General features: G+C 45.2%; 7 protein-coding genes across 7 annotated transcripts; 5 read left to right on the top strand and 2 right to left on the bottom strand.

Annotated features, from left to right (window-relative positions):
* Window positions 1-185: 185 nt before the first annotated feature.
* On the top strand, window positions 186-1,025 carry I203_101604 (uncharacterized protein; the record flags this gene model as incomplete). Its single annotated transcript, XM_019148926.1, has 2 exons — window positions 186-673; window positions 752-1,025. 2 exons carry the CDS (start codon window positions 186-188, stop codon window positions 1,023-1,025), a joined length of 762 nt encoding a protein of 253 aa, XP_019001945.1.
* A 519-nt stretch (window positions 1,026-1,544) lies between these two features.
* I203_101603 (uncharacterized protein) lies at window positions 1,545-2,169 on the top strand (the record flags this gene model as incomplete). The annotated part of the gene is made up of 5 exons (XM_019148925.1): window positions 1,545-1,573; window positions 1,632-1,692; window positions 1,794-1,838; window positions 1,958-2,018; window positions 2,102-2,169. The coding sequence occupies 5 exons, from the start codon at window positions 1,545-1,547 to the stop codon at window positions 2,167-2,169; spliced, it is 264 nt and encodes an 87-aa protein (XP_019001944.1).
* A 1,591-nt stretch (window positions 2,170-3,760) lies between these two features.
* Window positions 3,761-5,993, top strand: I203_101602 (uncharacterized protein; the record flags this gene model as incomplete). Its single annotated transcript, XM_019148924.1, has 6 exons — window positions 3,761-3,835; window positions 3,908-4,001; window positions 4,062-4,183; window positions 4,242-5,287; window positions 5,347-5,536; window positions 5,595-5,993. 6 exons carry the CDS (start codon window positions 3,761-3,763, stop codon window positions 5,991-5,993), a joined length of 1,926 nt encoding a protein of 641 aa, XP_019001943.1.
* A 623-nt stretch (window positions 5,994-6,616) lies between these two features.
* I203_101601 (uncharacterized protein) lies at window positions 6,617-9,885 on the top strand (the record flags this gene model as incomplete). The annotated part of the gene is made up of 16 exons (XM_019148923.1): window positions 6,617-6,836; window positions 6,919-7,096; window positions 7,168-7,311; window positions 7,395-7,667; window positions 7,751-7,836; window positions 7,899-7,943; window positions 8,010-8,300; window positions 8,374-8,444; window positions 8,512-8,638; window positions 8,696-8,814; window positions 8,875-8,905; window positions 8,962-9,012; window positions 9,064-9,353; window positions 9,422-9,494; window positions 9,566-9,662; window positions 9,744-9,885. 16 exons carry the CDS (start codon window positions 6,617-6,619, stop codon window positions 9,883-9,885), a joined length of 2,238 nt encoding a protein of 745 aa, XP_019001942.1.
* Window positions 9,886-12,177: 2,292 nt separating this feature from the next.
* On the bottom strand, window positions 12,178-12,723 carry I203_101600 (uncharacterized protein; the record flags this gene model as incomplete). Its single annotated transcript, XM_065516914.1, has 2 exons — window positions 12,178-12,491; window positions 12,621-12,723. The coding sequence occupies 2 exons, from the start codon at window positions 12,721-12,723 to the stop codon at window positions 12,178-12,180; spliced, it is 417 nt and encodes a 138-aa protein (XP_065373732.1).
* Window positions 12,724-15,679: 2,956 nt separating this feature from the next.
* Window positions 15,680-18,617, top strand: I203_101599 (uncharacterized protein; the record flags this gene model as incomplete). Its single annotated transcript, XM_019148921.1, has 7 exons — window positions 15,680-15,887; window positions 15,933-15,995; window positions 16,057-16,544; window positions 16,615-16,717; window positions 16,781-16,940; window positions 17,002-18,127; window positions 18,231-18,617. The coding sequence occupies 7 exons, from the start codon at window positions 15,680-15,682 to the stop codon at window positions 18,615-18,617; spliced, it is 2,535 nt and encodes an 844-aa protein (XP_019001940.1).
* Window positions 18,618-21,813: 3,196 nt separating this feature from the next.
* I203_101598 (OPT family small oligopeptide transporter) lies at window positions 21,814-25,529 on the bottom strand (the record flags this gene model as incomplete). Its single annotated transcript, XM_019148919.1, has 9 exons — window positions 21,814-21,893; window positions 21,957-22,080; window positions 22,175-22,448; window positions 22,521-22,777; window positions 22,834-23,376; window positions 23,437-23,678; window positions 23,745-24,202; window positions 24,257-24,371; window positions 24,437-25,529. 9 exons carry the CDS (start codon window positions 25,527-25,529, stop codon window positions 21,814-21,816), a joined length of 3,186 nt encoding a protein of 1,061 aa, XP_019001938.1.
* Between the last annotated feature and the right edge of the window lie 842 nt (window positions 25,530-26,371).

Raw genomic sequence — 26,371 nt, 5'->3', positions numbered from 1 at the left:
TTCTGTGTTGACAGATACGAAGAGCACTATGATGGTTGGAGGGCATGTCGTCCCGAGGCCTCGAGTATACATCTATATCTGCGTCTCAAGATAGGAGCAGGAGCGACAGAGTGACACGACTCAAAATTACATGTTCACAATCACATAATCGATACAACCCCAATCAACATTGGTATCCACTACACATGTCCTCACTCGATCCCAACAAATCCCTTCCTCCACTCCCTCCGCTAAAATCATTCTCCCTCACTCACATCCTATACGACCCCACCCACCCACTTTCCATACCATTAACTTTACTGTCCCTCTCGCCGATATTCCTCTTCGTATCCTATTTCACTTTGTTGATCTTCACCAGACGCTTGACGATCCTCTTACTGGCAGCTGGACAACTGGGTAATGAAGTATTATCGTGGATCTTGAAAAGGTTGCTGAAAGGGGATAGACCCTATATGGGCCATGGAGAAGTGGGTACAGGCTATGGAATGCCTAGCTCTCACTCGCAAGCTGCTGGATTCTTGGTTGCATGGGGTATAGGATATTCTTGGACTCTTGCTTCGAGAGGTCAGAGGGAGGGAAATGGGAATGGTAGATTAGGAGTGGTGAGAAAGGTTCGGAATGGGATTTACATTTTGGGATTGGTCATTTGGTCAATAGGTGTATCATATTCTAGGTACGTCAGCATTCAATTTCCTGATTGATATCTTTCCGCGAAATGTCAGCTGAATATGTGAAATTGTTCATACTGTAGGTGGCATTTGCATTATCATTCTCCTATACAGATCATCGCTGGTTATTCTGTGGGATTAGTAGCTGGTGCGGCGTATTTCTGGTTAACAGAGTATCTACCGATATACCATTCTGGATCTCTGGTCGGCCAGATACGCAAAAAGGTAGAGTACTTGTGGGAAGGTGTAGGGGGGGTAGGAGGGTGGGAATTGGGAGATGCCAAAGGTGGTTGGGGCGAGGGATGGTTGGTGGTTGGAAAAGACGAGACTGGTCAGAAGAGAAAGAAAAGTCGGTGATGTATACATGACTATAATAAGGTTATGAATGATAAGATACATAGGCATAATCCGATCGACGTACTTCCAAAATACGCTCTACACTCTGAGGCTACCTCGACTTGCCGTTGAGTTGAGTGTTACTACTCACTTCGTGCCAAGCAGATGAACGACATCGTATACTTATCTACGTCGCAAGTGAATGTGGTGAGACAGATTGCGATCATTCACGGATGAGTAGTGAGTGGGAACCGAACCGAACAATTTTTGATGGGGAAGATCTACTTACACACGACTTGTATGCATGGCGAGAAGTAGTACTGCAGCTCGTAGATAGACGTCATGATCATCAAATGTGACAATATGAATGTGTCATGCGTGTCCAACGTACGATACCCAGACTAGTGTGATCCTTTTCTGCTAGGTATAGATAAGAAGGGAGGGTAGGGTCGACTGGTCGATACATCTTCACCTTCACCCGCATAAGCATCCACGATCGATATCTACCATTTCATACAAGCAATATTCGATCTATAAGAAATGTCAGCTGACAACAAAGAACCCACTCCGTAAGCCACTTCATTAATTGGACCAGATATAGATTCATCGTGCTGACTCTTTGAACAGTCAAGAAATCGTGAATCAGATTCGAGAATTGGAGAAAAAGGGAATTATCAAACTTGACAGTGTGAGTTGTAGTATACTGAGCCAATCCGACGTTGAAGGAAGATCAAATCATTCGATTCATCCTTCATTACGGGCTGACCTCGGCTGAGGAAACAATGATAGGACCGGAAGGGAGCGGTTGAAAAGATTGAGAATGGATCCATTTCCGTATGTATTCATGCGATAATCCTATGGTCCTACGATCTCATGGTTCGCCGATACTATAGTTCTGCGCTTCGGTCTTCCGACTTCCAGCTAATATAGTCATTACTGTAATCTGAATTTAGCCGTCCGATCCAAGGGTAAATGGCATCGGGAAGCTATTATCGGGATTACCATTCTTGGGTCGTAAGTCTTTATCCGTTGCTGCGTAAATCACCCATTGAAACGTTGGGGGAAAGAGAGCTAACGAGAGCATGAACTCATTTTAGCTGGAGATACTAAGATGAACGTTGAGAGAGCTCTTGCCGAATATCTGAAAAGCATCAAAAATCCCTAGATGTAGTAATAAAACTTCGCAGTTGAAGTCGGGCATGTAAAGCTGAAGGGGATGGTGATGGAAAAGATTAATCAACGAATGAAAAAAGGTAGTATGTAGAGACATGCATGATGGATCTGCGATGGTGATTGCGTTCGCTGTATCCACCGTTCTGGGCACCTCTGGATGAAAAGTTCCGATTTCTCTGACTTACATCACTGATCGCCATCCTAGTTTGACTGATGCATTTGGTGAGATAAAAAATCATTCTTTTTTGGGATTGATTGCCTATGTTGTTACGAATCCATGTGCGTGCTTTGTTCGATGGTTCAGATTCGTCCTACACGCTGCCAAAGAGAGTAAGATACAAGACGGACTAATCCCAATGTCGTGCAAGATATCACTTCATCATCCTCATCCCAAAGAACTTCTTTAGAGATATATATCTATATATCTATATGTGTAACTTCGATAGCCGCTCAGACATCTACAACAACATATCTTCCGAAAGTCAAGAGATCCCTCTGTAAGTATAGACCAGATCCTACATCTCGGGATGCCAGGTCAACTGATTGTTACCGACTGGTGTGTATCTGTTCAGGTCACAATTCTTGGGAACGAAGCCGAAAACAGGTGAAAACCGAGGATGCCAAAGTTTGTATGAAGTCTCGATTCTGCCTTTCAACGCTTTTGCTGTTGGTTTTAGGTAGTTTGCTGTTGCAAGAGACGACCGTACGTTTTCTGACAACGGATGCTCTATCAGGTAACGGAATCACTCACTCAAGGTGAGACTAGTACTGAGAAGTTACTTCGGGGCTACCGGGTACCAATAATAAGTGTTCACACATTCTAACATAGCCGCAAAGCTTACTATACCTATGACGATCTAGGCTACTACTATTCTGCCCTGCATTGCACTGACTTGAGTGAAGGTCTGACCGAGCTGAGGAGACCGTGGCCAGAATTTACCAGAGAAAAGCTCCCAGCAGGTGCTTGGCACGGGTGTATCAGCAATCGTCGTTCATATACCTGTTTGCGTAGAGGACACATAGATCACGCAGCGGTGAAAGCAACGTGTGCACGGACATTTTGAAAGATCTGCCACGCCACACATGCCACAAGATGCACATGTGTTTATGTAATGTTCGTTGTGTATTGATTGCCGGATTAGGTATCTTGAAGTGACGTCACTAGATTAAATCCTACCCTAATGCAGTAAAGTAACACCACCCGGGAATGAACGACGTTGACTCCCTGACCTGACACCATCCCATAATCATCATCATCATCATCGTTCATTCCTCATTCCTCATTCCTCACTTCTCTTTTCTCATTTCCTGTTCTCATCTATCCTGACTCTCACTGCCCCGCATAATTACAAGACCGTAAGTCGATTGTAAACATCCACCGTCATCGCGCAGTCTCATCATCCACACGCTGATCCATAAATATCCCTTATCTCACACTCGTCTTCTCACGAACCTATTTTCCTTCTTCACATCTTTGTAAACAATCACTTGCCGCCCATACAGTCAAACATCTATCCTAAGCTAAACAATCGATATCAACATAAGGAATACTAGTCAAGACCAGGAGATAGTCACGATCAACAATGTCACACTTTGATACCTTGTCGAGGACTACGTCCAGGACTGCGGGCTCAACCGTCTCTAGAAATCAATCTTTGGTGAGTGAACCGGAACATCATTTGTGTTTCACACCGACACCCAACAACTGATGATATCGTCTAAAACTGCAGATCAAGAAGAATACTGCCCCTCATGAGCTCAAACCATCTGATATCCTCATCGAGCGATTCACTGCTTGGAAGCAGATCGTAAAGATGCTCATCTGTAAGTTCAACTCTTTCTATCGTTCGGCTCATTTTCACTTGGCTGACAACGATTCCTCAGCCTACTTCGAGGGTGTCGCCGATATTGAAGCCAACACTTCAAAAGAACTCACCAAGCTCGGTGCTGTCATTCAAGTTCCATTCAGACCAGGAAATCAGTTCTTAGGCGAAGGTGGTATGCAGGTGAGCAGCAGGTCTCTTTCTTGTTCTATATAACCCCAAGCTTACATGGGCTATCTAGGATGTGTTCTACACCATCCGAGACAAGACTCGAGTGATCGCCGACTCCCACTCTTCCCTCGCCCGAACCATCGAATCTTCAATCGTTCAACACTTGCAAAAGCTCAGAGCTGAGATCAAGGCTCACATCAAGAACGTACAAAACGATACTGGAAAACTCGCTACTTCAGTTGCCAAGGAGAGAGAACTTTCCACCAGAGCTATCGCCGATCTCCAAAGAGCCATCGGAGCTGTCACCCACACTCCTATGCAAGTCTCAGCGAAAGAAGACCCCTTCGCTGTCAACCAAGCCGTTCACAAGCAACTTCAAAGACAAGTAAACGAGGAGAATGCTTTGCAAAAGTCCATCATCATCATGCAACAGAACTCTGCTCATTTCGAAGAAGGTATTGTTCGATCCATCCAATCCGCCTGGGCCACCTTCGATGAATGGCAAACTCGAATGTCCAGCTCCGTACAAGAGACCTGGAGACATCTCGGTGTGAACATGGCCCAATTGATGCCAGACAGAGAATGGGTCTCATTCGCTGCTCGATCTGACCACTTGCTTGATCCTGAAACTCCTCTCAGAAACCCCGAAATGATCGATTACCCAGGAAAAACCGATCCCGCTGTCACTCCCGTTCACACTGGTTTACTCGAACGAAAGAAGAGATTCACCAAGACCTACAAAGAAGGTTTCTACGTTCTCACTCCTGCTGGTTACTTGCACGAATACGCTTCATCGGATCCTACCACTGCTACCCACCCTGTCTGGTCATTGTTCTTGCCTGCCTGTACTCTTGGTCCACCTTCTTCTGCCACTACTGCCAAATCTCACAAGTTCCACATCGAAGGTCGAAAGGACGGTACATCAGCTTACGGTAAGACACCCGGTGGTAAAGGTTTATTCAGAGGCTCCGAAACTGCATTCACCTTTAGAGCTAGGAGTCACGAGGAGATGATGGAAGTCTGGAATGACCTCCGAATGCTCGTCGCTAGGTACTTGGTCGCAAGTGAACAAATGGAAAGACACGGTGATGTTCAAAGAGCTGTCCTCAGTGTTGGGTAAGTTTGATCTTCTGTATTTGGGGTTAGTCACTTGCTAAATCGATTTGACAATATAGTTACCGATCCGACGAAGAGGAGGAAGAAGAGGAAGAGGAAGATGATGAAGAAGGTAGCTCAGTCGAAGAAGCTGAAGAGGAAGAGGAAGAAGCCGAGCATGCTGGTGACGCTCATGAGGAGTCCGAAGAAGTTCCAGCTTACACTTCGGGTGGAGCTGCTCCTCTAGAAGTTGGTCCCAACGGATATGTCGTGAGTGCCCATCATTCATGACCGTCAAATAGACATATGCTCATATAGATGTCACCAGGTCGACAAGAAAGACAAGCCCGAGCTCGGGGCTGAGACCTCATCAAACGCTGGAAAGGGAGTTGAACGACAATTATCGAGAAAGGAGGAAAAGGCACCAGCAAGAGAGGAGCCTACAACCGGTGAGGCTACTCTCTCTTCTCCTTCCACTCTCCCTACTACCTCTATCGGAGAGGGCGAAGGTGTTTCTAGTTCTGCCCCTGCCACCAAACCTGAAGATACGCTTGGTGAAGTTGCACAAGCACCTGGCTCCGTCACTGGTGACTCGCAACCTACATCAACCGAGTTAGACCCTGAAACTCCTCCTGCTACCAATACAACTGGTGGAGGGGAACACAAAGGTTTATTCAGTCGATTCACCGAGAACTTTGGTTCTGCCACCAAGAAACCGGAAGCTTAAAAACAAGCCTTCAGAATTGAACCGTGCACCTTCGCCCTTCCTCCCGTTTTGGTTTCATCTTTTATTTCATAATCGTTGAATCACATTTACTGATATCACGAATCTCTTCTTTATCGTTACTCGATTCCGTAGCCGATGAATAATCACAGTCAACATGACCTTGTGTGGATGTCGCTGTCAGTTGTAACACACGAACATTTGATCTTTCAATACTTGATTTCTCCTCTCTCTTCTCTCTTCTATCCATATCCTATTTCGTATATTTATCTGTCTGATCAGTCGAGAGTAAAAGGGTTGAATCTGAATTTATACAACAATAATATGCTACTTCTTTAATCTGAATGGATGGATGAATTGAATTGAATTGAATCATTTTACAATTGAGCCTGCAGTCCGGTTAAACGGGTCTTGCGGATAACCGGGTATGAGGTGTTTAGAGGCTCCATCATCATCCATCATCCACGCTGTTTTGTCCATCCCTATCCAATTCAGTCCACTTGATTCGATATTCATGTTCATACTGACAATCAGACCTGCTATCATAGCAGTGCATGCTCTTGAGATTATACACAACTGTTATCATAGTCGCGAATCACCGAATCTACACATGACAACCCTGAACAATGTCATCGCCTACCAAGCACAATCCATCAATCGAGTCGGTCCAGGCGAATCTACGTAAATTCCTCAATGTGTACCTCCAGCACCGACCGTTAGTTCAGCGGACACTGACAGCGGGGTTTGTGCTATATTGTCTTGGAACGACATTCGCTGCGTTGACCGGCCGAACGAGTAACAAGAGTGGTGGATCAGGTGGGTCAGGAAGGGGGAGGAGGGATAAAGGTGAGTGAGGATGATAGGGCCACATATGTGATGCTCATATATCCGTAGGAGAGTATAATACTTATACATATCTATCATGTAGACTCGAAGAAGACGACTGCATCCCCCAATGACCCATTATTCCATATCCGACTCAAGAGATTACTTCGGATAGTTATACCGAGCCTGAAATCAAGGGAAGCAGCGATGTTAGCATTACATTCTGCATTCTTAGTGACGAGAACAGGTATCAGCTTGTATGTAGCTGAATTGGATGGAAGGTAAGCTAAATAGAATGGTGACAGGTCAGACCAAATACACTACTGATAAAGTTCATGTATCACTACGATAGGATCGTATCATCCCTAGTCACCGCTCAACCGGCTTTGTTCTTGACGAATCTGACAAAATGGTTATTGGTCGCTATACCTGCTACTTATACCAACTCGATGTTGGAGTATCTTCAATCCGAACTGGGGCTGGCATACCGAACGAGGTAAGTGTACATATAAGTAGCATATTATCTCACATGAGATAGGAGGATAGTGGTATTAATCTGGTCTTTATTCGATGCGACAGATTAACCAAACACGCTTTACAAATATACCTTGACCCCATCATGCCTCCTACCACTATCAACGACACCACTCACGAGAAATCATCTGGATCTTCTTCATTACTCAAGACAGATAAGGATGCGCAAATATCAGGAGAACAGCTGTTTTACAAATTATCAAATTTAGATGATCGGATAAAGAACGCAGATCAATATCTGACGGTGGACATTCAACAATTCAGTAACAAGTTGGCGGAGATATATTCAAATATTGCCAAACCTGTTTTGGATGTTATGTGAGTGTATCTGTTCAGAGCCATCCTTGTACGGTTCATATATGAGCTTAAAATTAAGCTGACTGTCTCGTTCGTACTTCCAGATTGTACAATTATCAGTTATCGAGAAATGTCGGTGCGGAAGGATTAGTCATCTTGACAATATTAGTTCAGACGAGTGCTGGATTATGTGAGTGTACATTACCGCAGTAATGATATGTGCATCGGGGGCTGACCTGCGCATTATTCCAGTACGAGCTATCACACCTCCGTTCGGGACATATGCAGCGCACGAAGGTAAGCTTCTGACAATCCCATGCTCGAATTTGAACGCAGCTCACACACTCCTGTTTGAAATGATAGCCAAGCTAGAAGGGGAACTTCGATTCACCCACTCAAGGCTCCTCGAATCAGCCGAAGAAGTAGCTTTATACCACGGCGAGGAATTCGAGAAGAACGTGATTGAAAGAGGATATTTCGCTTTGGTCAAACATGCCAATAGAGTATTGAGGATCCGGGTATGGCACGGTATGGCCGAAGAAGGGGTCATCAAGTGGGTCTGGGGTAGTTTGGGTCTGTGTATCTGCGCGATACCGGTTTTCGCAGGTGAGATGTTAGGTATGAAAGGTGGTGATTTGGGTACGAGAACGGAAGGTGAGTCATACTAAGGGTTTTCGTCTTATGATCGTTTGCATGGTAGTTTGCTGAATGATATGGGGGAATTCAGGCTTTGTTACCAACCGGAGGTTGTTGTTGTCCTCCAGTGATGCTTTTGGACGGGTCATGTACAGTTACAAGGTCAGATTTATCCCAATTGGGCCAGCGCAGACGATATACTGATCTGTTTTGATGGGTGTATACATAGGAACTTGCTGAACTTGCTGGATACACCGCTCGGGTCTCGGATCTGTTCGACACGATGGAAGATGTGAAGGCGGGTCATTATCAGAAGAAATTGGTCAGTAGTGCCAAAATAGAGGATAATGCCAAGAGTAAGTGAAGTGTCGAGAAAAAAGCGGAACAATAGCTGATATCAGGTTCTGTCCCAGTGCTACAAGGCCGGGGGAAGATCATTGAATCCGATGAGATAAGGTTCGACCAGGTTCCACTTATCAGTCCGAATGGTGATGTTTTGGTGAAATCGATGAGTTTCAACGTGGAGCCCGGTGTGAGTCATCTTAGCTGTGGTATCACACTGTCGATGTGATTAGCTGATGAGAGATCTTAGAAACACCTATTGGTAGTTGGACCTAATGGATGTGAGTGGCAGATAGGTTATTCAGAAGTTGATCAGCAGCTGACTCGAACTGTACAGGCGGAAAGAGTAGTCTATTCCGTATCCTTGGCGGTCTTTGGCCAGTCTATGGTAAGTACACTATACCCGGTATCAGGTATCGATGGCTGACTTGTAAAATAGGAGGAACGGTATACAAACCACCCGCTCGATCATTCACCTATATCCCTCAACGTCCTTACCTTTGTACGGGAACTTTACGAGATCAGATAATCTACCCCCACTCGCAAGTGGAGATGAGAGGGAAGGGAGTATCGGACGATGATCTTCGAAAGATACTGGATGTAGTCGAGATGGGGCATATAGTAGAGAGAGAAGGAGGTTGGGATACAGTCAGAGAGTGGAGGGATGCGCTCAGTGGAGGGGATAAGCAGAGAATCGCAATGGCTAGATTGTTCTATCATAAACCTAAGGTATGTTCGACTTAATTTCAAAACTATGTTCCAGGGGTTCGGTGAGCTGATGTGTGGGCTGTGCGTAGTATGCAATTTTGGATGAATGTACGAGTGCTGTCACATTAGAAATTGAAAAAGTCATGTATGATCATGCGACTGGTAAGCTATTTGCCCATTCGCGGTAATTATACAGGCTGCACAGCTGACTTGGTGGTATGTCTATTTGATAGCATTGGGAATCACATTGATGACAGTCAGCCATCGACCTTCGTTATGGAGATATCATTCGATGGTATTGCAGTATGATGGAGCAGGAGGGTATATCTTGTGAGTTGGTCTCTTTGCTCTTCCTTTCGGTAGTGACGATAGATGGAAATTGACTGAGTAGTCATTTTTATCGATATGCAGTACCGAGCTAGACGCAGAGAAGAGACTGGCTTTGCAGGAAGAGAAACAGGATTTGGAACATAAGTTATTGACCGTACCGAAATTGAAACAGAGGTTGGAAGAGTTGAAAGCTGTTAAAGCTGAGAGGGAAAGAGTGAAGTGATGTTATGTTGTGTTGTAGATGTTGTTCGATTATATAGATGAGATGCAGAGAATGACGTTGTATGCAGCAAAAGAAAATGAAATTGTAACCTGATACATTTCAAAAAGACTTACTTATAAATTTGAGACTTACATCCTGTCTTTGTTCCACACAATTACCTACAGTCCTCTCACACTTTCATGTTCTTATTGAGTGAGTCATCTTGTCAGATGGTACAGTAGTTTCATTCACTTGCGGTACTTATACAAATCAATCATTATTTTCAATTCTATTCCGTCAGATCTTATCGTTTTCCCCTTGGACTCCTAAAAGTTATACTTGTCATCTCACTTGCGATTCGAGGATGTGATGATCCTGTTCTGTCTCGGGTTTTGGTATCTGGCGACAAACCATCACCAAGCGGGAGCTCCACCTGACATAATGCAGAACGACATCAGTCCATATCCAACCCTTTTGGGACTTTGAGCACGACAACTGCAATATTAAACAAAGCTTACCTGGAGCACCGAAACCTTGAACATCGACAGAAACGTCCGCTCCACCTTCCTGACTCGGTTGAGTTTCACCTTGAACGATCGGCAGAGCGCTGACTGACGAGAGAGTAAGGATGAAGGTGAATGCCATGATTAGTTTGGATGTAGATGGCTGCATGATGTGATGATGGTCGTCTGGTTATTTGGCTTCGAGAGGATGCTGGGTCCTGTTGTAAGGGATGAATGCTTACGCTTCCTACGTTCTTGAAGAGGCTTTATATATGGCAGTGAACCATAGGTATCTGGTAATTTACATTCACACTTCATCTTGAATCCAGGTTTCGTTCGACCTGACTCGAATCTGGTTCAGCCGTTCCTTCATCTTCCACCTCTTGTCTAATCACGCACTCCAGATCAATTCTAGAATGCACCCAGTCCGGTCTGGAGGACAGTAAAGACCCTCTTTGTTCTTCATATGCAGGATGAGCTCCACATTGAAACATAGTTACATACCTTAACATTCAATCTCAATTCAAATATTAGTGAAATAGGGTCATTCAGTCAGTCAGTCACCATGAGGAATTGACTAAAAGTCAATTATCGATAAAATCAATTGTTATCAAGTTGATTCTGGTCTATGTCTGGGCCTATTGATGGTACCTTGAAATTGTATTTCCTTCGGGGATCTTGTACATTTAGGCTCTGATTGGTACGTACCCCCCCTTCATTGATCGGCACTGGTTGATCGTCATCGGTATCATAAAGAATCGGCAGCTCAGGCAATTCTTGACTTACTGTAAGTAATCCCTTCATGAACCTGACCGGCAAAGAATGCCACGGACACGCCAACATCCAAGGTATATGTCCAGCACCTGCACCGTCACTATGACATGCACCTTCATACCATAACATCCTTGATCTGGACCAACATGAATATGAGACGAAACGGTGAGTCGCCAGCTCGGCGGTTTCATAGTTGTGTGAGACACGATATATGTCTGCTAACTGTTTTTCGGTCGGACGTGATCTATTTTTCGGGTTTACAGTACGCTTTTACGGGCTGTACTATGTATTCGTTCAAAGAGTTGTGGCTTTGCGAGCAATATGACGACCTTTGCTTCTCTAGACAAGTAGCACATGTGAGTAGATGCAGAAGACCAATATATGATGTTTAATGTTGAGTATTTCGGAAAGATGACTTGACAAAAAGGGTAACGCCTAGGTGGACCAACAGCCACTTCGGTCATCTGTACGGTATCGTTCTAAGTACGATCTACAATGCGGATAATCATCGTTTCCTCTCAAAGTACAAATCATGCACGTGTCGTCCCGCTGATTGAAATTTATGTAGTGCAATGTACCAACGCCATCTCAAGGATGGGTCACGATTATTCCCATTTGCATTATCCGTTTGCGATTCCATTCAAGAGAGATTAGAGGTTTATATACCATACCAACTGTCTAAGTTAATTAATCAATGAGAGTAACAAGATGTCTATTTTTGTATAGAAAGATGGATGATCAATGGCCAATGAATGACAAACGACAGATAGCGAACAATGTCCCGTCCTTTCTAATATATATGTGTAACAATGATTGAAAAAAGATAAGACAGGACCATTTATAATGATGTCAAAGTGGAAGAACAAAGTCGACAAAGAAGAAGAAAAAGAGCAGATAAACGAAGCGAAAGGATCAACCTCCCATGACTTGTTTGCCAGGCTGGTGCACCACCTATTGATAGACAATAAACCCATCAGTATTCATATTGGAGTTCAACAGTAGATGATGTATCGAACTCACCAGGGTTACCGGAGCCTTAAGCAGCGACAGTTGGCTCGGCCTCTCTCTTCCAGGCGGGAGCACCACCGGGATTCCAGTAGCCTTGAGCAGACACAGCAGGTTCAGCCTCTCTTTTCCATGCGGGAGCACCACCGGGATTCCAGTAGCCTTGGGCAGACATAGCAGGTTCAGCCTCTCTTTTCCATGCGGGAGCACCACCGGGATTCCAGTAGCCTTGAGCAGACACAGCAGGTTCAGCCTCTCTTTTCCATGCGGGAGCACCACCGGGATTCCAGTAGCCTTGTGCAGTTACAGTTGGTGCGGCTTCTCTCTTCCAAGCGGGAGCGCCACCTATCGATTGAAGGCATCTCAGCTTGAGTTGGCGTCAAGACATAATGGATCGGAAAGGCTTACCGGGATTCCAGTAGCCTTGGGCAGACACAGCAGGTTCAGCCTCTCTTTTCCAAGCGGGGGCACCACCGGGATTCCAGAAGCCTTCGGGAGCAACGGTGGGTTCTGGAACAGGGGCGGCGATGGCTACTGAGGCAATGGTAGCGACAAGGGCGACAGAGAAGAATTTCATCTTGATTGTGTGATTGGGAGATTTGGGTGTAAGTGTGAGAGTGGAACTTGATATACGACAAGATGGGATTGAAGGCGACAAAGGATAGTATGGGGAAAGTGATCTGCAAAGAATCGACGCTATATATATCCACGAAGAACAAATGCGAGTCCTACGACGTGGGTCGATGCGATGATGTGCGATGTGCTAAAATAACTTGGGGAAAACCAGGTACCGGTCTAGGCGCTTTTCTCAACGGATTAATTCCTTAAATCAGAATAAGAGGAGGATTGGAGAGTCGTTATGGCTGATTGTGGGGACAAATACGCTGTTATGCCTCTTACGTGACAGAAAACAAGTGGTGGTGGTGTATTCGAGTATGTGACGAGATATATACACAGGTGATGTTCAGGTGAATGAGAGGAAGAGAAAGGGAGATGGAATCAATCGGTAAATAATCGTATGGTCCTTTCATAACGCTACGTCCACCTTTCCCCTCTGCTGAGAACCCCTTTTCTTTTGCGTAAGGTCAAGGCACATGTTTGGTTCCTCTGTTTGTCAACAGGGTCAAATAATGTAATGAGGCGTTTCCTTGGTTTTGCTGAAATGCCCAGTCCAGGTTCAAATGAAAAATGCAATGGAATACAGTAGAAAAGCAAAAGTCCCATCACATCCGACACTTTCCCCGTCCCTGGTTATGTACAGGAATAAAGGGCATATAGAGAGAGGATCTTTGACGCGGAATTTACCCGTTAAACCACATAGGCTCGGAGGAATTTTCTATTTTTTTGACCTGTAGGATTTGGAAGGCGTTATTTCCAATCATCAATCGCACCGGTCGTAAATTACAGAAAGCCAACGATTTCACAGACCTGCGGTAACTTTGTTCTACAAAAGGAAAAGGTAAATGACGTCGGTCAGCATTATAGCAGACAGACGTGTTTCAGTTTTTCCTAATACAAAGTCAATTTCCCAATTACAAAATGATATTTTATTGTGTCATGACGCGTCGTATTCAAAAGTCGACGGCGTAACATCTTAATTGAACTGTTCGAAAATCATTCTGTTGGAAGCTGTCTCGCGGATATTAACTTTCCAATCTCTTGTTTCTCTGTTGAATGACATGTACAGTACACAGAAAAGCATTCCTGGATGATAATTTCTGGTCGCAAAGGATGCACGTGAACCACTCGGACTAACCACCTTTTGGCGCCACACCTGTCATGGAGTGAATATTTGCATGTGTGCACAGTACGCAGCTTTTTCGGGAAAAGCCTACCGAAGCCACTGCGTATCGCGCACCCTTGCGTGACTTGAGAATGTGGGGCGAAGAGCCGAACGAGGGTGGTGCGCGGAGTTTCGTTTCATGAGAGATCAAACGCGTCTATAATCCTGCTTGTCGGGGAGGCGAGTCCACCCTCGGTCCAGCTCACCTTGGCACGGCGATCCAAGCATCACATCATATGCCATCATGGTAGACCAAGGAGCATGCATGTATGCCTGTCCGCTCCACCTCTGCAGTGCGGTCATGTACACATGTGAGAATGTTATGTGATGCGATGTGAGGTGATGTGATCGATGGGATGTGCCTTGTACCTTGAACCTGTTTCTAGTGGTTACTGATTCGAACTTTGACAAATAGGGTTTGGACTTGATCAATGAGAGACGCACATCACAAAACGATTTTCTCAAATTCCTTCCGTTCAGGCGATTGGTAGCAAATTTGCGAGACGAATCCTATCGCTTCATCGGATGTGTCATATCTCACACCGCAATAAATGTTCCAAGAACCGGCGATAGCTTGGGAACACAGTTCTGACTCGGATTGAACTCTAAAATGACCTGGATGATCATAATTGACGTACAGACAGGACTGCACATTTCATCATCGGTCAGTCCGTCACATTCCGGAATGACGCATGCCCCTCTCTGCTTGTTGATGCCGATCTATTGAGGATCAGCGGACGTAAGATCGACGCACGTATCGGAGTATGGCTAAGCTTGACATCATCTTCCTTCGTCACAACCGTCTCAATACTGTATCATACCAACAATCGTGATGTTGTATTAGCAAGGAGCATTTCATCTTGATAGTCGATCGCCTATCTCGATATGAGTCGCCTAAATGCGACTGAATCAAAACTTTAGATCCAGGATAAAGTGGTTAATACCCAATCGAGCCTATACTTTAATCTGCCTCTGAACGAGCAGATTATCAAGCCCAAGGCGTCGGATGAAATAGAGTGAGTCAGCTTAAAGCGGACATGAGTAGGGGAGATCATCAGATCATCCCAGACGATATCTGATGTTCAGATCCGGAATGTCTAAAGGGAAAAAAGCCACTGTCATACCAAGACGCCTCACTATCAACAGGCGGGTTCCTGGACAAGCCTCAACTTCTGACGACGGAGCGGGATAGGAACTTGAAATGAAACAGCTGCATACAACTTTCACGTCATCATCGGAAAGATTTGCAAGTTTCGATGAATCGTTTGGGCAGTTTGCGTTTCTCTACTCAACTCATGGGACCATGGGGAGCTTGGTAAGGTTCCTCCATACTGACGAAGAATCTGAAGGACAATGCTTGTAGCGAGAATACTGCCAAATACCTGCTCCATGAAAAGACCCTTCAGAGGAGCGGGTCGACCATTGTCGCTACCAGCGATCTTGGAACATATCACTTACCCAGCTGCCACAGAGAGCATGATGAAACATGGTGCACCGGCCGGGTAGTGTGTTGTGTGTTTGCTTAACGTGCACTAACAACGAAGAACCACACACCATCCTCACACGCATGTAGCCCTATCACAGACCACTCAGCTCACCATCATGCATGCATGCTTTGGGATCACTCTGGCTGCCTTTGCACTCTTCACCGGATATCACAGTTCTACTCTGCCATACGAACCAATGCAGACCGGACTCACAATCCATCCTAACGCATTGTTCACAGTACACTTCTGACTATGTATAGATAATGTCTCGACCGGAACTACCGCATACCATCACCTCTCATCCATATCTGTCCATATTTCTCGGCTTGCCAGCGCACAACGATGAGAATCAAGGAGATCATCCGATCTTTCATCCAGGTGAAGAATTGATGGGTACATTGCAGTTAGAATGTACGGTCGCACATACGATAAGCCTGGGTAGGATAGAAGTGGAAATGGTAGGAAGAGAACGTAAGTGGGTCTTCTACAATCGATATCGCTAAATTGATGGATCAGATGCGAGAACGATGAACGAGGTGATCCAAAAAACCTTCTGGCAGACCTCACTTGCCTTTCAAGGTGAGCCAACCTTGAATTGTCGACACCACTCTACCGTATGCCCACACATTCATTACACTAGGACCTGGACTACCAGTCTCCAACGCTTGCGACGATAATCCCTTGTCATCGAGCCATTCGGCTGCCGACCATCCTGCTCGTAAAGGGTATGTTCTCCTCTCTGCCAGACCTGAGTTGTTCTGTATTGACCTTGGCGATAGAATTACGACATTCCCAATCAGGGTGGCCCTACCTGACACTCTGCCTACTTCATTCATCCACCCTACAGCTCTCACTTCATACACCCTACATGCCATCGTGCAAATTTCTGAGTTCCCATCGACACGTTCCATATTGCATACCTCTACGGAGATAGACATCTTGCCTAGAGTCGGCGATGGCTTCGGAAAATTGCCTTTGAACTCGAAAGAGGTTGTCAGCCAAGCCGTCTTGAACGAAGAGTGGGAAAACGAGGTATTGGAGATCAACGTGAGCAGTACGAATGGATGGGCAGTCGAGGGTTCGAGGGCAAGGCTTGAACTGAGAGTGAGGAATGAAACTCGATTACCAGTATGTCCATCATCATGATGTCTATCAAATGATATTCGACTATCAGTTGATGCAGTGACGAACTGGACAGACTTTGTCGCCCACGCTAGAGATCGTCCAGCGAGTCACTGTGCAGCAAATTAATGGACAAATGGTTGACTTGGATACCATTTTGCTTGAACGGGTCTACTCAGGTCAGTTTTGACTAACATATTTGAGAGTCTGGTCTGACATTTCTGCTTTCCGATCACACCCAGACGGTTACATTACCTCGCCTTTCAGCGAGAGCAAGTATCATGTCGACTTTATCCTTCCAAAAGGGACACGATCTATTGCTCCTGCCGATGGCTCATCCTTTCGAGCCGGACCTTTCATTCGGCTTGGAGTTCGTTTGGTCACAACAGAAGCGTTCAATGCGTAAGGGTGACTGTTGAGCATAGCTGTGGCTTACTGAGCTGATTCTTACTTCAAGAGATAGCGTCGTGGTTCTTCCCATTCATGTATTCCATCCGGCTTCCCTTTCTGCCGATTTGTGGCTAAAGCACCATTCGCTTCAAACGGAATTACGAGGTGCAGCTTCGCCTATACCTCCTATACCTGTAACCCAGAAGAGATGGTCTGCTCCGCTTCAATCTGTAGTTACCGCGCTCACATCCTCGACATTCCCACGAAGTCCTGATAATCGTATTTCTGCTGAACGTGTGTCTACGTTAGGTCATCGACCGAAACTCCAGCAACAAAGGCATAGTATATCTGGACTACCTACTAGAGCAGACACACACCCTTTCTCAGCCTATCGACCACCCTATCATCCCCTGCCTGTACCACCTCGGATCAACTATGTTTATCCTCAACCTGATTGGAGCTTATATGCTGTCTCGGAAGAAGAATCCCGAGCCACGAGGACGTCAAGACATCTCAGAGAGACCAGTAAAAATAGAGGAAGAAGTGTCAGTCCTCCTCTTACTCCTATGCTCCAAAGTGAAGTGAGTCCGCCGATTGCCAAAGCGGAGCAAACCTACACTCTAAGCCCATCTCCCCGACGAGCTACTCCTTTGCACGGTCCTCGGGCACCTTCAGCTCCACGCCTCAACATCATCCCCGCCACCATTCTGTCACCTATCTCGCCGGAGATCTTGTCACCGAAACCCATTATATTCACCAACCCAGACTCGTACTTTGACGGTCAACAAGCCACCACGAGTCCCGAAAGCTCACCTATTAAAGGTGGGAGTCATAGATGTAGCAAAGACACAGTGAAGAGCTTAGAGGCTATGGTTGTGGATGATGGACCGATGGTCGTATATGAAGCAGGGGAAATACCGAGAAGGAGATCAACTAGAAGAGGTAGTGACCACCGACGTTCGATCTTAAATCTGTTCGAAGAGGAAAATAAGTCAAGTGAAGATGGTTCCTTGGAGGGTGGGCTGTATAGAGCGAGAGAACATAGAATATGTGATCATCATTCTGCCTCACTTGGGAGTGTGGAAGAGATGCCTGATACCATACCCGAATCGCAGAAGATATCTACGACTGGATCGAATAATATTGGTGTACTAGATGATAAAGATAATGCTGTAGAGTCGGCCACAGAATCGAAAGCAGTGAGTTCAGGGATGTGAACCTTCCTCACGGGACTGAGACGAACGCAGTCGGCGAAGCAAGCTCTGCTGGTCCATCGCTGACATATCCCGTATCCCATTCCAGACATCCAATAAATCAACTGACCCCTTTATCTCACCTGACCCCAACAAATCTGCTCGTGGAGGCAGAGGAGGAAGGGTGACTTCCGCTCGTCAGCTATTTGAAGATCAAAGCAAGTCTTCTACAGGAATAACTGTGGCAGATAGGAAGAAAAGGTATTCGTTACCTCCTGAGCTACTTCTTACCAGTTCACGGAAAGCTTCAACTGGGTCGGTGCAAATCGGATCGCCAAAGGAAGGCGTATCTGCAGGACCAGATGGAGTATACTTGCAAGGTAGAAGAAGTAAGACTTCAGGTGAAGCTTCAGGTGCAGGTACAGGTGCAGCGGTTGGGAAATTGAGAGGATTGATTGAGAGGTACGAGAGTGTAACTTCTGCGACCGCCAAGTGATTCAGGTGGTCGATGTACTCTGCATGACAAACGTACAATATACGAGCTGTATCATACTGAATCATGTCATACTCGTATCGTATTGGATGAGATTTCTTCACGATGTATCATACCGATGATGAAATTCTCGATTCGATCGCACTGGCCACTCATCAGTTTGTGATGATCGTTGATGTGGACTAGACATAAAGCGATACATAGATCAGCGCGCGAAGACCAAAGAAAGAGGTAAGCAATCCCGATCCGAAGCGATTTCAACAACTGCTTTTCTAGGTCTTTACGAATATGCTCGTTTCAGTAATTCAGCTCCTCGATCGAGATCAGTATGACCATGGAACAGGCATCGATCGATGTAGTTCTCTTGACCATTCTTATTATCTGGGCACCATATTCCTTCGTACAATTGTTGTAAATGATGTTGCATACGAAGTTAAAGAGATAGAGATATGAGATATGAGAATTTTAACTAATCGCGCCTCCGCAACAACAAACACATGCGCCAGCAGAAGACAGAGCATTCATCATTGATCCATTCTCGGATCTTGACCTTGTTCTGGTTGATGTGAAAGATATTTTGTACAAAGTTCATTCACGCTTTTCAATACAGACGCAAAAGATGCCCTTGAAGAAGAGGATTGACGAATTAAGGGAAACCTATCATTTTATCCCCTGCCCTCCTGTTCCGTATGGATATCATCGGTTCTGCCATAGATGAACTCATGCGTCACCTTGATACCGTCTCCTTTATGACACATGTATGTATACAGTATCGAACTGAATAAAAAGTAAAACCCTATCAACGAGTAACCTTTGATGTCACCACGACGTTGCATCAATCCGATCGAGGCTATGCAAAATAAAGTTCTGGATCCGAATAATTCTTTGATCTTTGATCTTTGATCGATAGTTGGTTGATTTGATGGTATGATCGACGATCCCAGGTGATTGGCATTAAACTTGGCTAGATGATCGACATCGATACGATCTTGGCTCATACACCTTTATCTGAAATGTTATCTGATTTTCCCCAATTTCCACGACGATTACAGTACGAATGATAGTTGTTTAGTTGGACTTGATCCCAATGTGCAAGTCAAGATCTCGAGATTCGAGAGGGATTCCATCAGCGTTACGCCCTCCCCTCTTTTCAATGCCAGGTGGGGAAGTGGGTAACACCTCGTGCCGCACTTTGATGGCTGATGGTTGATGGGTGATATGCCGAAAGGTACAATCTAATCAAAACGCATGTCCATCCTAAAATGAAGTTGCTCGAATGATCAAGGATCAAATCGACGTGATATTCCAAAAGAGAATGTTCTCACGGACACGATGATTACATACCTGATATGTACTGAAAATTTATTGAAGTTGATCATCAAGTAAGTAAACATGACAGCTCTTGCACAGCATGCATCAAGAAAGCGAATGAATCTGTACATGAAGGACTTCACTTCAAGGCTACAATGACAGTGACAATGACGTCTTTCTACAGTATGAGCTGTATCCAAGTGGGGGAGAATACAGGACAAAGGAATACCAACACTACAACCTACCCTTCATCGGAAGGCAGGTGAAATGAAGCTTGGGTCTTGACTTGTAAGGCATTGCGAGTCTCACGAAGTGAAAATATACATGCGATGAGGGACCAAAGCGTAGTGTGTGTGTGTGGTATTGCGAAATGGGGATTAAGCCCGAGCTCATCTTGAGCTTCACCTTACCACAGTTTCAATCGTCCCGCCCAGCCGTATTGAGATGCTCCCTTAAGCTGAGATTAAGTGGGGTAAAAGGCAGCTCAGGGTACGTTGTCTGCTCACACCACGCAATGCGCATGCCTTTCGTTTCGGATACTAGGTGCAGGTGTGACGACCACAACTTGAATCTCCCATCACACAGATCGCATCATACAGGTATCTTCAGGTTTCCCACATCTCAACCGCAACGCAGCCCCCCAGTGCGATAGGATGATGCGGTAATCGATGATTGATGTCTGCCATCTAAGATCAATTTAAACCTCATGTCAACCGTGATTTATCTTTCTTCCTTTCTTTCTGTTACATTTCTTGGATGTGCTGTTCCAAGATATTGTTAATAGACCGAAATCAAAATCAGAATCACAATCAAGATCACGATCCAGACGAGGTATCATTTCAAATTAAGCTCACCAACAAGTATATAAACACGTACCGTCGTTGTCCACTACAAGAGACAACATATTTTTCCCTCCTTCTAGAACGAAGCTACATTCATCAACTATCCACCTTGGTGATTTAAATGAAGATCGAAAATACGAAAATACTCCAGTCACCAAAATGTCCATCATGACTTTTGTCCTGCCGCTGCTTCTCCTCGTCGTACCAGCTATGACTGCTCCTCTACCTATCGCTGAACCCCTACCAGTCCCAAGCGAGACAGTGAAGCCTCAATATTGGAATAATCCTGGTGGAGGTGAGTCCTCTTCATTTCCATACAGTACTTTAAGTCTTGTTTCTCGCTGACATTTGCTTTGAAACGCAACGTAACTTAGCTCCGGCTTGGTAGTTTGACATAGTGACCACCAACTGATCTCTATATGTTCCGGAATGGACGATGATACAGTGAGTCCTTCTCGTCGTTTCTGTATCATTATTCAGTATGCTGCGGAAATTCTTCGACTGATGTCGGTTGATTAGTGATGTATTTACAGTACAGTATAAAATATCTCACACTGGCAGGACATTGGATACAAACATTTTCTTTTTTCTTTCTCCTTTTCCTTTTCCTTTTGCTTCTTTCTTCTTCATACTACGTATTGTACCGGGATGGGCGGGCGCACCAATTTGGATTCACTCGCAGCAAAGTGCTATGTAATGCATTCTATCGTCGCCAATGACCCAATGACTTATAGACTATCATATACAGTAGATATGCATCTCCCAAGTTATGAATGTCAATGTTATAAACCGCGTTACTTGAACCTATTTTACATTATGTTATATGTATAATTTCATGAAGATGTATGTACTGATAGCATAGAAAACCCCCCCAAAAAGCTCGAATCACGCATAATCCCAAGAAAGATTCCCACAATAGATGAGACCGTTGACAAGTCAGAATATCGACTGATGTATTACTTGAGATGACACGCCCTTCGCCGACATCTAAACCCTCGTATTCATACGGCATGATTTGTTCTAAGAGGATACGATAATTGACTACTCTATAACTTCCATGTATCAGGACCAAATCCTGTTTCAGGAGCGTCGAGATAATTTGCACTTTCACCATTCCAATCGGCAGCTACGTAGCGAGGGTGTGTAAGCTAGGGCGAAAGAGGTGAACTGTTGACAAATTTAGACTCACTATTCTGATACACCGTATTACCCCACCAACTGATGGAAGCACCCGGTAAACCGAGGCACAGGAAGATCGCAATTGCCGAGAGTGCTGTACCGACATCCAGAGCAGCCGATAAGACGTAATTGTACTGAAGATCCCCCATAAACAAAATTCACTCAGCACACGAATACAAGCACAAGCACAGGCACGAGTGGACGGTTGTAGTTGGTCGATTCACTCACCTTAGACCACCAAGCGAATTGTTTCCTCCTCAGCCAGAATTGGAAGATGAATCCAGTCAATAACCAACTAGCGTAATTGATACCAGATGCAGGGGGGATAAACGATGATCCGCTGAATACGACGGGCAAATTCAAATTCCTTAAAATCGATTTAGGGTATTTTCGGACCCATAACCAGAAAGGAATGGGTAATACTGCTCCAACGATCAATGCGTAAGTTTGAGGATGGTAAAGCGATCCTTTACTGAATAATCTGTCAGGTCCGATCAACCCCCTGATATGGTTTCGCAATATATTAGCAATTGTGAAAGGCGAGAAAACAGGCATAGGATCAGGGTGAACTTACCAGATAATCGAGGAAGTGAAGAACACCTTGGTAGAGGCACAAGTCAATAATGTTTTCTGGCCTGCAGCGCACAGATCGGGGATTTTGGCGAACATGAGCTCCTTGGTTGCACTTTGTACAAAACATGCGATAGCAGTGGCCGACAATTGAGCGATGAAAGTAGCTCTAGGTGGCACTTTCATATAATGTCCTAGTTTCTGATCTTGGACGAATAGTAATCCTGCAGCTACAGTTTGGACGGTAAAGACTTTGCACAGCTACAGCACCAATGCAATGTCAGCCTTTGACCTCTTTCACAGACAGCGCCACTCACCATCCCTGGAATAGGTTGACCTTTGAACATGTAACCTGGTATCAATTCGGCCAAGAGGTTAATCGCTGGTTGTTGAGAAGTCATGGCGTAGATGAAAGCTGATGGGATGATATATACGAAAGGTAGCACAACCGCGACGATGTATCCCCATACTGGCAAATCGGTGTGATAAACTTCCAAAGCTGTGACGGCCAAAGCGAAAACCACAGCGAATAGAGCTAAGAACCACCAATCGGGGACTTCGGGATAATGTTTCATAAGCTTCATATGAATATCATCCGCTTCTGTCTTGACATTAATGATGGCTCGGTAGATCCTTGGACCGTGATATAAGGCGGTGTGTACTAATAATGCTGTGGCCAATGCGAAAGCCAACATGAATGTCATCGAGAACGTCGCTGAAAGATAGACAGGCGAATATTCAGCATAAGCAGTGGTGTTCAATCTGATGTCGGGTGTGAGAATGTTGAAGATGTCGTAGGCTGAACCAAATCGATCGGCAGCTTGTATAACATTGACTGGTAGATAAGCAAATTCCCATACCTGAAATGATTCTTTGATCAGCTTTCAGAACACTGACACAAGACGATGTTTCATGCTCACATTGTTGTAGTACAAGATTGGAACGAGGATCCAGAAGAACAAGACAAATCCAACACCGATATTCACTTCAGCCCACCAAGGAGTAACGAGAGGCGACCCAATCCAGGTAATCTGAGTCCAATCGAAAGTCAAAACACCCATTCCGAGACCAGTAGAAACGCCAAATAATTGATTGACGACCCTGTTGTTAGGGGCTATCCAACAAGCATAGGAGAAGTATGATAAAGCAGTGAAAATGAAACCTGGAGCACGTGTGTCAGCCAAGGCTCGTGTGTCTGATTGTTCTACGAGAGGTAAGGCGAACTCACCTGGGAAGAAATAATATGCGAAAGCACCTCCCATGCAGATGAGTAAAAACCTCAATCTACTCATACCACCTTGGAAACCGTCTTCTTCAGCATGTAGAGTGTTCAAATTGGCAGTGACAACCAGATTACCAGGCCAAATCATAGAAGCTGGCCAAACAACGAATCGTCGACAGATGCCGGCCATGGTGAAACCCGTGAGTTGAGTCGCAAGGATTAACATGATATTGAAGCCATAACCGAATTTATGTTTATAGTACAGTTCACTCGAGACCATCGCATAGAGAGCGTAAGCTGGTCCAATCGCGACATTGGCCATCATCGCGATGATGGTATGTTCTTTGATATTAAAGGGACCAGGATTGAAAGTGAATTCTGAACCACCAAGGAAACGAGGTAAATTCCAGGTCGTAATTGGGAGTAACCACGCAGCGAATTTACCGACTGGATACGCGACAACTCTGTAGAAAGACATGGATCAGTGTGTTTCGACACGCAACGATTGAGTTACTCACTGTACGATGAAGGGGGAGATATAAGGGGCAGGTGTACGGAAGTGGAAGAACGTATTAACCCCTGAACCGATGATTACGAAGAGCATCCCCAATACCCATGCTCGGAACGTAAGCGCTTTAAGTGACATGAGTGTATCAGCAGTCGTTATGAAGACGCAATAGCAATAAGGAGGGACATACCCGGCATTTCAGGATCATCTATGTTCGACACTGAAGCTCTAACTTCGGGATATGGACTATCTTCTTCTACCATTCCCGGATCGAGTACACCCAGACTTTCATCTCCCATATCGCTCGCTTCCTTGTGTAATCCACCCATTCCATCTCCCCATGTAGTCTTTCCATCGGGGACCGTCATATCACCCGTCATTTCAGTCATGCCATAACTACCCCTACTATATCCTCTTGCATGTTCGCTCGTAAGATCACTCTCCGAAATTAAGGGTGCAGAAGATTTCATCCTTCTATTTTTATGCGAGGTAGTAGGTCTATAGGATAATCCAGGTTCAGACAAACCCGAATCTTCTGAAATCCTCGACAAGGACATATCGGTAGTAGTAGTGAAATCCGTCGTAGCTGTATCCATCCTTGAACTCGAGCTTTTCCCTCTTCTACGATTCAATGTATCCATTAAGGATGCGCCTGAATGGGGTCTTCGCGATTTCTTAGCTATGACAGGCGCACCACCGGTCGACTCGTCCGCGGACGACATCGTGAATGCGAAAGAAGAATTGTTGGGATTGTATCGACCGCTGAAAGGTGGAGGGTTCGACTTATCGTATATGAGTTCAGGAAGATGTCCTCCCACGTCGATCACACCAGTTGGAGTAGGTCCCTTACCATCTACAGATACCGAATGGGGCGTATCGCTCAAGCTCAAACCTGGTGTATTCAGGTGACCATCAGAAGGACCGGTCGATATGTTCGTGGTCGTTCCAGCAGTACTTGGAAGATGACCGGAAGAAGGTCCGGAATGGGATGTCGAATAATCTGAAATTGTTCCTAAAGCAGGTACAGCGGCGGTGGTGGGTCGATGAAATGCAAAGACTTCTTCATCCTCTTCATCCTCCTCTTCATCAAAATCGTCTTCATCCTCATCGTCTCCCTCTTTGTAAAACTCTTGTTCAGGTAACTCATCTGCGCTGATCCCTGAAGCGGCCGTGTCTAACCTCGCCGTGGGCTGCCTCCGTTTACCTTTTCCCGTACCAACGCGTCTCCCACTTGACGTCGATGGTCGCCCAGAGCTGGTTCCGGGATGTGAAGGGTCTGACATTGGAAAGAGGTGGAAAGATACTGGTGCTTTTGTGTATGATTGTGCAGTGGTGAGATAGTTGGAGTTGATTGATGATGACGATCAAAATAGTCTAAAAGATGGAGAAAAAAATGGAAAATGATTAGCTTGAAAGAACGGACAAAAGTTGATAAAATGTCGAATCAAGTAGTAACACTAAAGCACTAGTGCTGGGTAGTGGCAATGAAGACTCACTTGAATCGGGTCTCAATGAGATGCTTCAACGTATTGCCTTTCTAAGGTTGATCCATGTAATGTTTCGATCTACTGAATACGATCTGATCTTGCACCACTTGTAGTCTCTGTGTTTCTCATCTAAAACAAGATGGAGTCAAATCGATCTGAGGGGATAATCCGAGACTGAGCTGGTCTCAATTGAAATATGAAGTATGAAGTATGGTGATATGGGATAGGGCTCTGGCGGTATGAGCGGGAGATGTGAACGGGGTCCTATTATCTATCGATACTCCTGTATCTTGGATGTTATTATAGGAATGGTGAACGTCGGTGCGTTGATGGTGATCGTATAGATGGTTCTCCGTGGTGGTGTAAGGTCCGTGTGACTGATCTCTGACGCCTTGTCTCTCTTCTTATGCGTAAGTTCAGATCACTCCATGTGTGTATGTGTGTATCCTTCTCAAGAGATACCTTTACGCTGCTGATTGATTGAGTGAGTGTGACTGCCAAAATTGAGCGAGATTCCTGAAATGTCCTTTCCTCTCTTTGGTAAGGGTGAGAAGGGGTACGTGCGCGTGACTGATCGGGGCGCAAGTCGATGGATCAAAGTGATGATGTCGAGTGAGGTTATCTATTTATCAACGTTG

Source organism: Kwoniella mangroviensis, assembly GCF_000507465.2.
Source record: "Kwoniella mangroviensis CBS 8507 chromosome 1 map unlocalized Ctg01, whole genome shotgun sequence".
Lineage (NCBI taxonomy): Eukaryota > Fungi > Basidiomycota > Tremellomycetes > Tremellales > Cryptococcaceae > Kwoniella > Kwoniella mangrovensis.
The sequence above is the reverse complement of the archived record's forward strand: the minus strand, read 5'-3'. Positions and strand labels throughout refer to the sequence as shown.